The following is a 16,633-nucleotide window of genomic DNA, read 5'->3' as shown; positions in this document are numbered from 1 at the left end:
CTTAGTAGGGGGCGTTCATGCGTAAAGCATAAACGGATGGCTTCGAGACCAACAAAATCTGGAAAAATAGCTGTTGGGATCGGCCCCTATTATTCGGAGAAGGAAAATATGTCAGACGATGTAACCAAGCTGCCTCCGATCTCATACTACCGTAGCTAACTACCTAGTAAACACGAAGAGTGCGTACAACATGGATGAGCTTCACTGCCCCACTAGGCTACATGTCCGTCAAAGCTTAAGCTACATTAACTAGGCTAATTTTGCTAGTTCCGCAGCAAGTACAACAGCAAATATCACTGATATTTAGTATGAAACAGAGCTGGGTAGAGTACTCAAAAACTGTAATCAAGTAAAGGCCCCAACATACACAGGCGCACTTCAGGACCTCCGTGTATGTTGGGGCCTTTAAAGAGTTGGTTGTGATTTGTTTATTGTCATAGCAACTCCCTGCCAATATGGCTGTCAGTTAAACTGCACGGACGTGTGACATCACATTTTAACTATGGACGTTTCGGTTACGTTTGCCAGTTCGACGTTACCCTCTGTGAAGATCCGAACGAAGCGGCTGTTGATTTTAATTTAATAATTACAATCAATAAAATAATTATTTGGAAGCAAGGACTGAATTCCGCTGCCATTACTGCAGGCGGACTATAGTTCTAAAACAGCGAGAAAATCGACGTCATCGTTCGCAACGTCTCTTTCTGTTCGCTGATTGGCCCGGTCAAATATCGACTGGAGAGAATCCGAGTCAAATGGAGAAAGCTCAAACTGAACCGGAAGCCAGAACTCTTTAATGTGGTTGTAGAAGAAGAGAATATAAGCACACAAGATCAGAATGTAGTTCAAAGCATTTTATTGCATTTTTTTTTTTTTTAGAAAAACAATACAAAAATCTGTTGCAACTGTCAAATGTTGCCTTGAGTGAACTGCAATCATTCACATGGTACAGTAAAGTGCTTATTTTAAATCAAATGTTTTGTATTAAAGGACTTTTATACTTTAAATTTCTTCCCCTGAGCACAATAGGCCTGGGGCTGTTCAGTGTTAAAATTAGGCATCAGTTGACTAAAACCATTGCAGACTGTATCAGTATAAACAGACTAAGCTCATCTCGATGAAGAGGAGCCGTTTATAACATGTGATTTATGTTGCTGGATTTTTAGACACCATGGCCTGTGGGCTACATTCAAACTGTGGGGAGACTTGTGATACTGTCCATTTGAATGACTGTATTTTAACACTTTTTTTCTTTTGACAAACAATACAAAAAAACAGAGGCTGCAAGATTTAATTAACCCCCCTTTTTTTCCCTGCCAACAAGAAGGCAGACCAGAACAAAACCTGCCACCAGACAGATGTTAGAAATGGTCGTGACCAACCAAACTCTTAATTATACCTGTGAGGATATTAGAGTGTGGCCAAAGTGTGTGCGTTAACAAGTTTCCAGCCCCGACAGAAAATAGGGAACAACTTGGATGAAGCTTACAAAGGGAAGAAAAAAGGCAAAAAAAATAAAAATACTGAAATGTATAGGTATCTTCAAAACCCCTAAAGATTGCCTGGATCATCAGCTTAATGCTTTAAGATTGATAGCAAAGTAATTTCCAACACTGGAAAAGAAACAGCTGCATATATAAACTTCAAGTAAGTCTTATTATAAGACATAAAACCCCATAATGATGTGTCTGTAGAAAGGTATTGTAGACACTGTAGAAACTATTACAGTGTCCTATTATCAGCATAAAGGGGCCTTTTTGAGACCATTTCCAGAGTACCGCCGCTGCGCTGCTAACAGGACATGGACACATAGCAGTCTCCTCACGTCTCAATGCTACATGATGGATTACATGTTCATCGTCACAACTTGCACTTTCTTTGGTGAAATGGCTTCAATGCTGAGACGACGTCACCAGTCCATTACCTTTCACGTAATCGGAACAATAATTAACAACTTTCACACGTACAAAAGTTTAAAAAAAAAAAAAAAAAAAAAAAAAAAAAAAAAAAACTTGCCTTCACTGGTCATGAATGCTCCAGATCAACTAAACAAGCTTTGTGTATTTCACCTCATACAGCATACTCCCAACTTAAAAAAAAAACATAAAAAAAAATTAAAGGACAAATTCTGGAGCTATATCTAAACTGAACAGCACCAGGATAAAAAAAAAAAGACAATACACTCATCTAAAAGATAAAAATGTGGCACATTAATGTGGAGTTGTCAGAAGATAAAATATAAGCCCATAATACAGCTAATTTCAAATGTTTTTTTGTTCTTTTGTGGAATGTTTTTCCTTTTTTAAAAACATTTTTCCTGAAAAATATTACCAGCTTTTTATTTGCAAAGCAGTTTTGTTGTTCCGGAATGGGTGTATGTCCCAAAAAATGGAAAAAAAGGTTGAAATTTTAGATGCATCTCATGGGGGTAAAACAAAAACAACAAAAAGATAGTCTGCTCACAGTGACCATGTGCTTTTTCAAACCCCTTAAAGGAGTTCTAACCTTTACTTGCAAAATATTTAAGGTTAAATATCAAATGCACAATCAGAAAAAATATATATATATACAAAATCTGTTTGTAGAAAAAAAAAAAAGGGACACATGGATTCCTTACACTGAAAGTAACACTGACCCAGTTTCACTTGCTAAGCCATTTAAGAGAATCTGAAATTAGCCTGAACCAACACACCAGTAAAACAAGCTAAAAGTCTGTACTGGGTGGCCAGACACTAGCAAACTGTCAACTTTTATACCATCAGACCTGGTCTGAATGTCTCCAATAACAAGTGCTGCTGATAATTTGTTATGTATGGCCAGATCACATTATGAATTATGGACAGAAAAGGGACCGATTAACATTCTTTGCTCTTAAAGCATTAAGTGCATGGCCACCAGGCTGATGAGTGCATGCTCCAGAAGCTCAAATGACAGAATGGAGAGGAAAAAAAATAAATCTGAGCAGTCTCTAGCCACAGAACGGGCTGCACCAGGCACAGACAGGAAGTGGCTTCCAGCCCGTTCAGCCTCTCCAATACAGAATCTTTTTCAGACAGAACAGCCTTCATATTGGCATATTGCATAAGCTTGTATGTTTCAGCAGATGGGCCGCTCATGCGTGTACATACAGGCAAAGAGAACATTCCAGATAACTTAATTCACAGTGGATCCAGTTGTAACATGGAAGCAGCACAACAGGTTGTCCTTTGGTGTCTGAGCTTAAAGTTCTGACTTATAAACTGAGTCGTATGAAGAAGAAAAAATAAAATAAAATACTATCCCAAAACATGAACTGGCCCTCCTCCCCAACCTGAATGTGCTATTATGCAGGCCCTGTGTAGTTGTGCTTCAGAAGTGCTGCATAAAGGTAGAAGGCATTATTTAGAGGGATGGCTGGAAGCGCCGTCCGTCTTCACAGGTCGGGACCAAAGCCGGATCGTGAGAAAAAGAGGGAGGAGCCAAAACTGGGGAGGTGGGGAGTAAGGGGAATCAGAGCAGTCCAGCCTGGAAAGTCCTTGTAAATGAGGTTTCAGGAACTCCAGGATGAAACAGTTCAAGCACAGTCTCCCACGATGACAAGAGGAGCCAGGAGCTGGCAGAGCTCTGCAGCAGAGACGGGGCCGCCCTTTAGCTGGCTGCTGCGCTGCCTGCGCCGGGCCAGCTTGGAGTTGGATGGAGGCGACAGGCGCATGGAGGAGCCGCTAGCAGCGACGACCAGCGGGACTTCCTGCTGCTGCTGCTCCTCCATGCCGTCCTGTTGGGCCAGCTGCCGGTTTACAGCCATGGCCTTGTCGGCGAAGAATGTTAAATCCACGGCACTGCTGTTCCTGGAGGAAATAAATCAGAAAAAAAAACAACAACAAATAAGCTAAAAGGAAAATATGTTTCAAAGCAGGCGTTATTGCTGCTTTGTTTATTTTATTCCTAAAATAAACAAACGATTATTTTAGTAATCAATTATTCTGATGATTAATCAGATAAAAAAAAAATTGTCACTACAGATTTTTCATTCAACTTTTTATTTTAACTTTTATGATTTAAAGCACTTTGAACTGCATTATTGCTAAAATATGCTATACAAATAAACTTGAGTTAATTATTCAACTACTAAATTAGTTAATTATTTCAATAATCAATTGATCAGATTAATCGTTTCAGCCCTACTGTTGGAGTTTTAAAGTTGTCTTACCTCTGATGGATGATGGATGTTGATAAAATGTCAGATGCTCCCTATGAAGGAGACATAATACTAGATTAGTGATAAAGTTCAAAGGTCAAATTTCCCATGCATTTGCAGGCATGCAGCCTGAGCTTACCCCTTGAACCCAGGGGTGCTGCAGCACCTGGCTGGCACTCAGTCGTTTTTTGGCATCCCGAACCAGAAGTTTGGATATCAGGTCTTTGGCACTTGAGGAGATGTGAGCCCAGTCCTTCTCTGGGAACTCGTATTTTCCTTCCTGGATACTTTCAAACAAAGTGTTCTGCAGGTGGAGAGAGATTCACCGTCAGCCATCTTTGTTTTTACTCGTCTCACGTTGTGAAAGAATTAAAGCGTTAAAGTGTTACCTGGCAGGTGTGACAGGGTTCTCCCAGTTCCCATCCGCAGTCGCCGCCACATCGGCCCACGAAGGGAGGATAACCGCTCAGCATGATGTAGAGGATGACCCCGAGACTCCAAAGGTCGCAGCGCTTGTCGTATATTGTAGCTTCTTCACTGAAGGCCTCGACTACTTCAGGTGCCATGTACTCTGCTGAGCCACACTGAGGGAGAAAAACAATGTTTATAAGCATCGGAAAATCACAACCAACAGAAACAGAGATGTGTTTGCTGATACCTCAAGGCTACAAGAGTTAAGGCTGAAGAGAATCTATTTTTACACGGCGTGACAGTCATGTTGATAAAATTTTTAAATTCTGATTCAGTTTAATGGTTTTGCTCCCATCATGAAACAAATGTGGGGAACTCTAGGTCAACCATAAAGCTTTACACAACCAAGTTTCTGCCTCACTGTGTAACTGGGGAAGAAATTAGGCCAAACAGCAGAGCAGTGGAAGAGGATTGGCTGTCCTATACAGCTGGGGCAAGGCTGAGCTCTGGTTAGTTACATAACCTTGCAACACAAAAGTCAAATGTTTAAGTGGTTTGGGAGAGGAGATGAGAAGCAGGTCGTCGGTTCACTAGGACGACGCTTTAAAGCTTATTGTTGGGGATTAAGATGTATACGTCAAAGGATGACTTCGCATCACTTATATAAAAAAAAAAAAAAAAAAAAAAAAAAAACAAAAAAAAAACCCCCATTGCATTTCATATAGAAACACCACATATCCTTCCTGTTTAAGACAAACAACGTTTACATACACTGAGCAGGCGTTCATTGTATCCAGTACCATATACCAGCTGTCGCTAACACCTCCGGCTTCCTTATGCAATAAAATTCACTGCGCAGGAACCTCAACTCAAACAAAGCTGCTTCTGTCACAAAATCCCCTCCCCCTCCTTTTCACCACCATGTCTGGGGAGACTCATTACCCAGACAAGCACACTGGATTTGGGCCAAAACGCCGTTAAACCCCCACAATGATGGTTTAGCTCCTACATACTTAAATGGAAAGAAGTCACCTCTTTAACAGGCTGGTCGAACAGTCTAACAAAATATATAGATGTCGGCAAACTAAAAGTTCGATAGAAGGTATCTTTTTGGGACAATCTTTACTCTTCCTGCACATCTGTTGCAATCATCTTGTTCACTTACAGTAACATCCTCTAAACCTTCCTGTAAGCTGCAGTTATCTTCTACTCTGCGGCTACATTTGGAGGCAGTGCAACCTGGGGCTTTCCACCAGCCATGTGACTAGTCAGGCCATGTTGGCAGCACTGACGACACACCTCTGCTGTTTGTAAACTACAGGATTATCTTGAAGAGGTTTACTGGCTGAGAACATGTTCGGTCATGTAGGCGCACCTGTAACAAGGAACAAAAGCAGTTCCTTGAATTAAAAGAGCATTTTGAGCTGGCATGCTCCAGTTGTTCTCTTTAACTGAAAACATTTTAAGCAAAACCAGGATTTGTATTAAATTAAACCACAGGAAGCTTTGTGTTCTCTCCCTTGACCAGGATCGTTTAATTCATAAGTGTCAGTGGAACTGCTGCCAGCATGAACTGAATTTAAAAGGGTTTGGGAACAGCTAGTTACAACCAGGAGCAGCAATAAATGTACGATCACTTATTGTGCAACAGCAGCTGTAGGAATGTGACTAAAAGGGGGCAGGGTGCACGAACTAATAATGAAGTGACAATCAGATAACATTGTTCCAGTGATCAAGGCAATAAAAACAAGCTTCAGCACATGACCAGGCTGGGGATTTGTCCCTCCCCTTTGCTCACTGCTACAGCCAATCACTGCTCAGTTGCTGGGTGGTGGGGGAAGGACCAAAATTTCTAGAATAAGCCTCATGAACAGCCTTTGTATTAAAAACAAAGGGCAGAGTGCGGCTGGGGCTTCTGGGCGGAGACTTGTGCAGAAGAGGCATGATTTTGTACCTCCTCGCATGAAGGAAGGAAAGGAAATGAGAGTTTGTATTTTCCATATCCATGCCTCAGGACACAGCCTTGTAAAAGTTATATTGCCTTTTTTGTGCCGTTAAATCCTCAAGGATATTACACAATGTTCCAACCTTGGGATCAACTCGTCTGTAAAAGAAATCCTACAATCCAAAGCTTCATTTCAAATCCACTCAGAGCCTCAAAATACGACACAGTGCTCATCGAGGAGCTTAAAGAGTATGACACAGTTCAGGTCGGTGCAAAGAAGCTACAGTTACACGAGTAGAAAGCCCCCTCTCTCTTCCCAACACATTCCTGCAGGCCTGAATGATATCCTTCACCTGCTCTGTTCAGTCTATTCAGCCCACCAACACACTGCATGTTGACAGCAGAGGAAAGCTCTCCAGTTCAACTTTTCTGATTCCAGGGACCGCAAATACTGTTTTCTGGATACAGTTCAGAGGAGATGCTTCCTGTTAGAACAACATGGGGGTTAAACACTCATAACCTCCGAAATCACAAGGCTAAATATTTACCACTGATAAGCTAGAGGACGCCGACATCAAACAGAGGGCCTTTTCCCCCAGCAGACAGTTATCGTACTTCGGAAAAGTGCGGTTCATAAAGAGGGGATCTGGGAGTCAATCCAAGGCCTTTCCAAGAAAACAACGTTGCTCTGTACGATCATAACCTCACATAATGCATCTCTCCTCCCAATCCATGAATTGCTCTGCACTGAGAATTGCTCAACCACTAATCAGTCAGCTGGATTTGATAAAGACATTTTACAGTCTGGAAATAACTTCCCCGTCCCCAACAAGGACATAAAATAAAAATCACACCATTTTTGTGTGAAAAATGACTGATTTATAAATGTTTCTACAGAAAAATGTTTATAAAATCTGGACTTACAGGGGTGAGGAGTTCAGGAGTAGAGATGGGCGAGCTGTCACTGTTCAGTTTGATCCCACTGCCCAAGTCAAAGTCACAGATCTTGATTGGAGAAATCTGGCAAAACAAATAAAAAAAAAACCCAAACATTTTTCAGTTTTTGTCATTCCACTATAGTTAAAAACAAGAAGTGTTGTCATAAATTATATTTATCAGCCACATGTGTTGGCCTTTGAGCCAAGTGGACAGATAAGTCACCTTGTCTGCACTCTCACAGAGAATGTTTTCAGGTTTCAGATCTCGGTGGGCCATTCCTGAAAGACATTTAAATAAATCAGACTTTTTATTACACTGGCTGTTTCGTCTGTCTGTCAGAAGAAACTCATCACTGCTGTTTGCATGTAGGCTTACCTTTGTTATGGAGGAAATCTAGAGCACTGGCGATGTCATGCACAATAACACTGGCTTCCTGCTCGCTGAAGTGCTGCCTCTTGTGAATTTGCTCCAAGACTGACCCTAATATGAGGTTAAAGATGATGGTTTAGCCTTGTGGAAAAGATAACAGAGCAGAACTATCGGCGGAAAAGTTAACGTACCTCCTCTAAGCTTTTCAAACACCAGGTAGAATTTGTCTTCCTCTTCAAAGAACTCCACCAGTTCCAGAATATTCCTGTAGAACGATGAAAATAAATGTTTAAATGACATCAGTTATCCAGTTATATGAACATAAAAGTATCCTGTGGTGGGGTGTGACTACCAGATGCATTTTAAAACAACAGATTATGAAAATATACCTGTGACCCTGGCACTGGTAAAGCATCTCAACCTCACGGAAGACACGACTGCGGCTGTGACCTGGTCCTTTTTCAATCATCTGAAACAGAAGAAAACATGCTTTAAATATTAAAATATCAACAAAAATGATTTAGGAACTTCTGTGAATATTGGTTTGGTGCAAATTAGACCAATTTCACCAACCAAATATTTGGGAACACTACTTGACTCCTGCCTACTAACTTTTATCCTACTTATTGCACTGTTGCAATGACATTTGATCCTACTTTCAGATGTGCTGGTTTGGAATGAACAACTTTCACAACCGAACACTCCCCTGTGAATCACCTCTGTTCTTCAAGGGCCACAGCAGTTTTCCTAAGATCTCAGATCCTAATCCCAAACTGTTTACAATAACAGAAAGCACTCTTAAAATAACTGTCTGGAAACACCACAGTGAGGCCAACAGCTGCACAGCGCCCTCCCAGGAGAGACACACAGACTGCTGACGGAGCAAAAGGCCTGAAATTTCCAGCCCTGGTTGGTTATTGTCCGATTTGGAGGCTGCGCATGCCTCTCTTCCTGGTAGCTGGATTACTGATTGTATTGAAGGCCAGAGGGGCCCAGAGCTGCAGTGTGTGTTAAGGATTAATGCACAGACAGGAGGCTCACGAGCAGACCAGTGCCTGTTCACCGATTCTGTCCGTGTCAGCAGCAAAAACACAACTATGCTCTCCTGAAAGAACAAAAAAAGCATTTAGACTAAAATTAAATGTTAACAAAACACCCAGATTAACACTAAATTGATGGATTGCATGTAGTTTATTAAAATAAACAGTTTAAAAAGTCTTCACCAAGTTAAGACCACCATCTATTGTAACTTCAATATAAAGCCTTTGTCCTCAGCCTATAGCCAGACACGCTGCACAGACGCCTGCAACAAACCACATACAACCAACCCAAAACATCCTCTGGCTGGAGGGGGAGGGGAGAGACGGGACATCTGGCAGGAGCAGTCCGAACCCCCTCCATTTCTCAGTAGACCTCCAATAACCACCAACCTTCATGCCTCCTCCTCCCTGCATAACTGCCACCCACCCAGAGCACAGAGCAACCCACCCTGTACTTAACAAGGACAGTAACTACGCATGGTGTGCACGACCACTTTAGTGTTTATGACAATGACATGGAAGGAAGTTATAGAACAGCTTTTTTATTGTTCAACCCCACTCCCCAAAAACATCTACAAACAAGAAGAAAAGTAGAAAGTTCCTGCAAGTTAGGAAAAGTTAAGTTTGTCTTTGGAAGACCATAAGGAAAAAAAAAGTAAAAGCTACGCAGAGTTAGAACAAAGCAGTGTAAACACACTAGGTCACAACCCTCACCCACCACCCCCTCCTTCCTCTTTGGGTTTTGTATTGGAACAGTTCATGGCACATAATGTTCTCACTATGAGCGTCCTCTGTAGGCAAAAAGAGCAAAATAAAAAGGGGGTGGGTATATCCCGCCAAGCACTCCGATAGGCTCAAACTAAAACTGGGAGAGGAAGTATCCGATAACAGCAGCTAATGCTGCAAGTTGAAAACAGTGCAGAGGCAGCACAGAAAAGCCTCTGCAAACATCCACAGCAGAGGTCTGATCTCAAGCTAAACAGGAACATGCTACAAGGTGGGAATTTCTTCAAAATCAAACTAAACAAAAAAACAAGAAGTATAGATACCACTTTATTAAAATCTCCAAATTCCCTCCAGCGGTTTCCCACAAATCTTTTTGCAAGCGGCAAAGAAACATTCCATTTTCAGAGAATCATATCTACTGATCACACCGAAGACAAAAGGCTGATGCAACATTTTCAAAAACATCCCAGTTAGGCGTCATGAGTAGCAATGCCTTACCTTGACAGCATATTCTTTGTTGGTGATCAGGCTGATGCAAGCCTGCACTCTGGCATACGCTCCCTCTCCTAATACTTCTTCTTGGAGTCTGTAGACATCTGTGGACCAAACAGCAGAGAAAAATTATGACACTATATTGACTAGAAATGTAAGATTTGGAAATGGAGTTATAAATATTGCTGCTATGGCTGATAACCAATATTAACCATTGTTTGTATTGCCCTAAACTGTGAAAAATGAAACCACCACACTGCTGACATTGCATCTCTGCTTCAGTTAAACACCTCATAATCACAGTCATATGCACAAATAAATACCACATGGCCAACTCCCTTCTGAAACGCATACAATATCAACCCAGTTTTACTTATATAACTGATACTTTAAAAAAAGGCTAACTTTGACTGATATCAATGTACAGAACGCCTCTAATAATGTTGAAGAGTTTTTAAAACACTACCATAATATAAGGACAGGAAATATTTTTACCCTCGAATCGTCCAGAGAAACTGTCCGTTGCTCGGCAACGCTTTTTCTTCTTGTTTCTCTTCTTGGCATCAGGAATGTCAATAGGCTGGCTTGAAGGCATGTCTAACCAAACAGATTTTTAAGCACGTGAGTAAACGAGGACAAGGCAAACAAGAATAAAATCTGGAGCATGTGATGCAGACAGTTACAGAAAGAATGTTTTCTAACCAATTGATCAAAAGATTTGTTATGATTTGTACAGATTTAGACGTAGTTTTCAGAACCTCAGCAGAGCACACTCACCATGTCTTGGGGCAGAACCAAAATTAAAGGAAGAATCAATGTGATGGGACCCGTTCTTGGTGAAGTCCTCCAATTCGAATGGATTTTGGCCCTGAGAAGTCATAAACATACTTGTTATTGTAAACTGTCTTGATTAACTTCTAAATAAAGATTAGCAGTAACTCATCACTGATATGGCAAACTATAAAGTCAAAGTACAATCAGAAGTCCTTGCTAAGGATCAATGTAGATATTCCCATTGTTAATACGTGTTGCTGAAGCACCTTTAAGCAACCTGCACAAGTGTGAATTGTCAGAAATAAGATGGGGGCTTGCAACATGTGCGGGTGTGTATATCTCGAGACGATCACCCCTTTAACACAAGCCGTATACGTGCTCTGATTAAAAACTGCAGTCTCCCACAACAAAGCTGTAAAAAAAAGGCTCACCTTGAAAGAGCGGTGGAATCCAGTGACTTCGGTAATCTTATTTTGCACCATTTTTGCTCTGATTCGGGGGATTTTGTTCCCTGGAGGATGTGCGGCGGCAGTGGTTTTATTTAGCGGTGTATCAATTTGCACTTCTCCGAAACCGAGTCGTTTCAGAGAGTCACAAGTGATAACACTGCGCTGGCTGGTACGCTCGCTGTGGCGTTGTTAACGGGAGCCCTGCATGGACAAGGCAAACATACCCACATTAAGGAACATTTGAAACAAAAATACCACAAGCTCCAACATGGTCTAGCTTTTTGTTCTGTGTGTACACCAAATCCAATTCGAGCGTTCAAATACAGAAAAACTGTAACACGGGCTAGCCGGCCAAAGTAGGCAAATACAATTTAAGCAAGGAGATGTTAACAACCGTTAAACTAACCCATACTTCTGCTGTGGGTTGGTGGTGCAGCGCACGCGACTTAACCGTTAAAACATAGGGTTGTAACGGTCGACCAGCAGAACACTGAAGTCGCCATTTGCAACAAAAAATAACATAAAGTTAAGTGTGGTTTACTCACTCCGTTGTTAATGTTTATAGCTCCAGTGTTAGCGTCGTTGTTTGACCCACTGCTCCAACAGCCGCTGAGGGCAGTTAAAGGGGATATTCGCCGGATAATTTGTGCGAGGAAGGTGGCTGGAAAACTACAGCGTGGGTGCTTTTATAACCTCCCGTTGGCTCCTCCCTCCTTCCCACTCCAACGGACGAGATGGGTCACGTGCTTTCTAGAAAAGGACATGCTTGGCAAGGTTCCATTTCGCTTTATTTTTAATATTCACAACACTCTCTTTGAACCGAAGAAAGAATATATTTTTTGTTGCTTGATTGAGATTTGAATATTTAAGCTCTTTGGATGCGTTTCTAGGAGTATTTAATGAAAAGTGTATATAACGAGACAGCATTGCTCGCCACTGAGCTCTATTTTGCTTTAGAGTCATTCCGAGGGGATGTGTGTGGAGGAAGGAAATGGTGAGTACGTGCGTGTCGGCACAGTACAACTGTTCTTGTGAAGACTTTTCAATCGAGACGGACAACAAAGGAATGACACCCCGAGTACAACTTGTCGACAGACGCGACACGGATCAGATCACATGCTTCCATGAAACATGCAATGAAAACACAAAACATGGCCCTGTGCAGGACGAAAACGTGTTTATATATATATATATATATATATATATATATATATATATATATATATATATATATATATATATAAATACCCACCAAATACCAAATATTTTCTTAGGAATATGTATATGCGCTGCAACTTGTAGCTGCAACTTTTATATTCAGTTGATGTGGCTAACAATCCCCGTCTGACTCAATGCACACACCTCATTGCAGACATGCGTTCCTTCATGCAATGTTATGAAGAGATTGCTTTCAATAACGGGGTGTTTCATTTTAATGTTTGATTTGACAGATTATGCTGTCAGAATTACACATACTTTAAAGCATGTTTGAGTTGACACAATACATTTTTTGTAAATTATGCTTTGTTTTATAACACTTTGTAAATATGTGGTTTCATCAGTAATTATTATATATTCTTTATCATCTTTACATAGCATAGACAATTTAAATGTGTGTTATGACTCTATACAACATATTGTAATATTGCCATAGCTCCAACCCATTGGAATGCACCTGAAAATGTGGTTTTTCATATGTTAAATCTTGAGCTTAAACCTCAACATAACGCAATAATAAACACATATTCTGCTTCATTATACGCTGCAATAAAGTTGTCATACATGTGTGCATTGTCTGCGGTACGTGACTGGTGAGTATGTAAATGACATTGTGCAAGAGTGAGGTTTGTAAACAAGCAGCTGCAGATAAGCCCTCTGTGATGTAGTGACGCAAACGTGCATGTTTTGTAGTCTGACGAAGCTCTTGTTCTGACGATGGTGGTGACAAAGTGTCATGGCTGTGACACTGAAAGAAATCCAAGAAGCCTGAATTTGCAGAGATGGTCCTGCTAACTGGACCATCTGCTAACTGTGCGATGCCACAGGAGTATTACCACACAGTTGGCATGCTAATGCAGTATTTCTATAATATCACATTGGTTTTTGGATGTACTGCAAGTAAATGGTCTCCTCCTATTCATTGTTTATATGGTCGAAACCATTTTGAGAACATACTGCATTTTTGTCAACAAGTCTGACTGTCTCATCAGATCACATGCTTTGTCCATAGGCTGTATCTGACTCCATGTGGTTCTTATTGTTGCAGCACAGTCCAGTTCTGTGTAACATCAACGGCTTCTTAGTCAAACCTTGTATAGCTTGCTGTTAGCTATCAATAGTCTTGTGACTGAAGGCTCTCCGCTCCTCCTCCTCCTCCTTTCACCTTCTGCCCCTCAAACATAAACCTGAAGGTAGAAAACATTGCGCAAGCTGTCAGCTCACTCTCCGTAGCCAAAAGCACATCGTGTAGTCGAAGCTTTTAGACAAACAAGATCCCACTTGGAAGTGGGTGGGGACGTAGTCTGAGTTACTGCAGGTCGAGCCGGGGAGGAATGGGCTGACACATGAATACTTTCAGATGGCTACAACTCTGTGTCTGACGTTAAAGGCAGGGGTCTTCTTTTCAGAGAACTATGCTTGGACAGTTTAGAGAGATGTGGTGCATGTGCATTGCTGCTTTTGTTACTTTCAAACTGCAAAATACAAATTTTAAAAGTAATATTTTGTTCAAAAAAGGAAGACAGAAAATCTTTTCAACTGTAATAAGTATGAAATATATATTTATGCAGTGCTGCTATAATAAAAACACTTTGGTTTGATTTCAAATGCCAGAAATTGTAGAAGAGGAAAGAGTTAAAATAGAATATCTATAACAATTTGTTACTTGATATATGTTAAAATCAATAAACCGAGGGATGAGAAGATGAAAATTAGCGTTGGACTACAGTCTGATGTGTTTACAAATATTATTTTTTAAATAGTATGCAACATATCTGTTTTAAATAAACAATTCTAAAGTTAAAGTCGCAATAATGCTCTCTAACAAATATTTAAATCAATCAATCAAGTTTATTTGTATAGAAAATTCAGCAACAAAGCAGTTCAAAGTGCTTTACATCATAAAAACACAAAAATACAAAGTCATAAAAAACACCATACAGTCAACAATTCAGAAAACCAGTAAAACATATAAATTTTTGATATGTTGGTCAATCTTTCATTTATTACTGTTGAAAAGCAACTCTAAACATGTGGGTTTTAGTCTAGATTTAAAGGAACTCAGTGTTTCAGCTGTTTTGTAGTTTTCTGGAAGTTTGGTCCCTATTTCTGGTGAGTAAAAGTCGGATGCTTCTATGTTGTTTGATGCAAACCTGAGCAAAAATACAGATTTAAAAAGGCATTACATTATCTGATAATTTATAAGTGCTTATTGTGCAGAATATTATACATGTTTGCTATTATTGTCTTTACTTTAGCTGGGCTAGCTAGCCTGCAGGCTGCTGCTTTACAGACAATCTGGTAATAGCTTGACAACTGTGGATTATTTTGAAAAGAGTCAAATTTGAGTTTGTTGCAAATGAGGGAAAATCAAGTTTACAGTGGGTGCAGGAGAGGTATTGTTATGTTGCTTTAGATAGCAAACTTTAAACTGTAATCAAATCACGACACATTTTAGCGGTTCTGAAACCATAACATTTTAAAAATCACAATCTACCTTGATAGATTGATAAACATTTCTCAGGTTCAAAACATCTACAGAGCTTATTTTCCAGACTCTGGCATCTGAAGTGTGCAGCAATCAGGACATTATAACAATGAAAGTCAAATTGTTTGGATTTCAGATCGTTAGATGATGACTGACACGGCTGCAGGATTCATAGAATCTGTTTGTTGCAAAAATATTCCTCCAGTACAAACAGTTCAGCACATGCAGGCATGAGTGAAGCTGTTCACAACTTCCATATGTGCAAATGCATTCATAGGATTCACTTCAGGCATGTACAAAACACACTGAAAGGCCAAGGAGATCAGTGATCTGCATGCAGCCAAAAGCCTTACTCTGTTACAATAATCTGCATACTGTTCTCAAGTTGGATGGTCACAGGGACCCAGAGCGTCCAGTGTGCCTGCTCCTCCTGTTTAGCAACATGATACCAAAAAGGAAGCGGCTTCCAGAGGAGAAGACACATAAACATAGCCTCTGGTTGTAGCAGATGAGCTTTGGCTTTAAAGGAGCATTGCTGCAGTCTTCTGGATCTGGAACATTCCTGGAATCCACTCTGACTCTGAGTTGGAGCAGATTTCTGCAGCAGCATTGTTCCCATTTAGATTCAGGAAAGGCTTTGTGTTGAAATCACACTGCGATCTTGTTACATAACCACTCATAAAATATTCGGGTATGACTGTTTTTTTGTTGTTGTTTTTTTCATTTCAGTTTGAGGAATCAGCCATCAGATGGATTGCTTCTTCTTTTTCTGGAGTAATAAATCTGAGCTGTTTGTTCATCTGAAAGAACACAGGACATTATTTTTAATGCATTTAGGCTTAATTAGATTTAAACAATGTCAATATTCATTGCAGCACTGCTGTGGGCAAATTGGCGGTCAGATATTCAAATACTCTCATCATGAAAGGATGACATTAAATTTAGTATTTTGATAAATGCATCCAAACTATTATTCTTACATTATAGATTATAGTATGGGAAAAATTTATTGTTCCACTGGCAGATTATTTCACTTGTAGCTAGTACTTTTTAAGACTTATTGATTTAAAACAAGCTTCTATTCTTTGCTGAAAAGTTACTTACAATTTAGTTTTGTCTTATTTCAGGTGTACCAAGACATTTGCACTAGAAACTAGATCAAAAATACTTAGTAACATTTCATGTTTTTGCAGTGTGGTTCAGAGAATCGTATTAAATTTAAGCTTCAGCATTTTATTCTTCTTCCTAAAGTTTATAAACATCATATGATCATTCAAACTGGGAAAACAAATGGGTAAAATGTATCCTTAATTGCCTCAAATTTACATCCTAAACAAACTGACTCACAAGTAACTTTTCATCAAGATATAAGAGTTAATAATTCCATAATATTGATGAGAAAGTAGTTATGAGTGAATATTCTGCAAGTGGAACAATACATTTTTCCCATGATATAAGTCTGAATTTAATACGGTTCTCTGAACCACAATGCAAAAACATAAAATCTCACCAAGTATTTTTTTTGTCCAAATATCTTAGAACACATGAAATAACGCAAAACTATCTTACATGTAACTTTCAGGAGGATAAAGTAACTTATTTTAA

General features: G+C 40.0%; 1 protein-coding gene across 1 annotated transcript; it reads right to left on the bottom strand.

The window, feature by feature from the left end:
- Positions 1-839: 839 nt before the first annotated feature.
- mknk2b (MAPK interacting serine/threonine kinase 2b) lies at positions 840-12,009 on the bottom strand. Its single transcript, XM_015041533.1, has 14 exons — positions 11,868-12,009; positions 11,305-11,523; positions 10,877-10,967; positions 10,595-10,696; positions 10,106-10,203; positions 8,231-8,310; positions 8,033-8,106; positions 7,848-7,952; positions 7,695-7,750; positions 7,458-7,553; positions 4,567-4,761; positions 4,317-4,481; positions 4,190-4,230; positions 840-3,827 (listed from the first exon to the last, which is right to left on the bottom strand). Exons 2-14 carry the CDS (start codon positions 11,353-11,355, stop codon positions 3,554-3,556), a joined length of 1,428 nt encoding a protein of 475 aa, XP_014897019.1. The 5' UTR covers positions 11,356-11,523; positions 11,868-12,009; the 3' UTR covers positions 840-3,553.
- Between the last annotated feature and the right edge of the window lie 4,624 nt (positions 12,010-16,633).

Source organism: Poecilia latipinna, unplaced genomic scaffold, assembly GCF_001443285.1.
Source record: "Poecilia latipinna isolate Pla-1442-1.1 unplaced genomic scaffold, P_latipinna-1.0 Scaffold557, whole genome shotgun sequence".
In the NCBI taxonomy this organism is placed as follows: Eukaryota; Metazoa; Chordata; class Actinopteri; order Cyprinodontiformes; family Poeciliidae; genus Poecilia; species Poecilia latipinna.
The sequence above is the reverse complement of the archived record's forward strand: the minus strand, read 5'-3'. Positions and strand labels throughout refer to the sequence as shown.

Excerpts from the sequence above, each read along its gene's own strand:
- mknk2b (XM_015041533.1), bottom strand. The coding sequence starts at position 11,355 with ATGGTGCAAAATAAGATTACCGAAGTCACTGGATTCCACCGCTCTTTC. Across the intron at positions 10,968-11,304 it reads GATTCCACCGCTCTTTCAAG|GGCCAAAATCCATTCGAATT; the intron begins GTGAGCCTTTTT and ends ATGACTTCTCAG. Across the intron at positions 10,204-10,594 it reads TTTCTCTGGACGATTCGAGG|ATGTCTACAGACTCCAAGAA; the intron begins GTAAAAATATTT and ends TTTGGTCCACAG.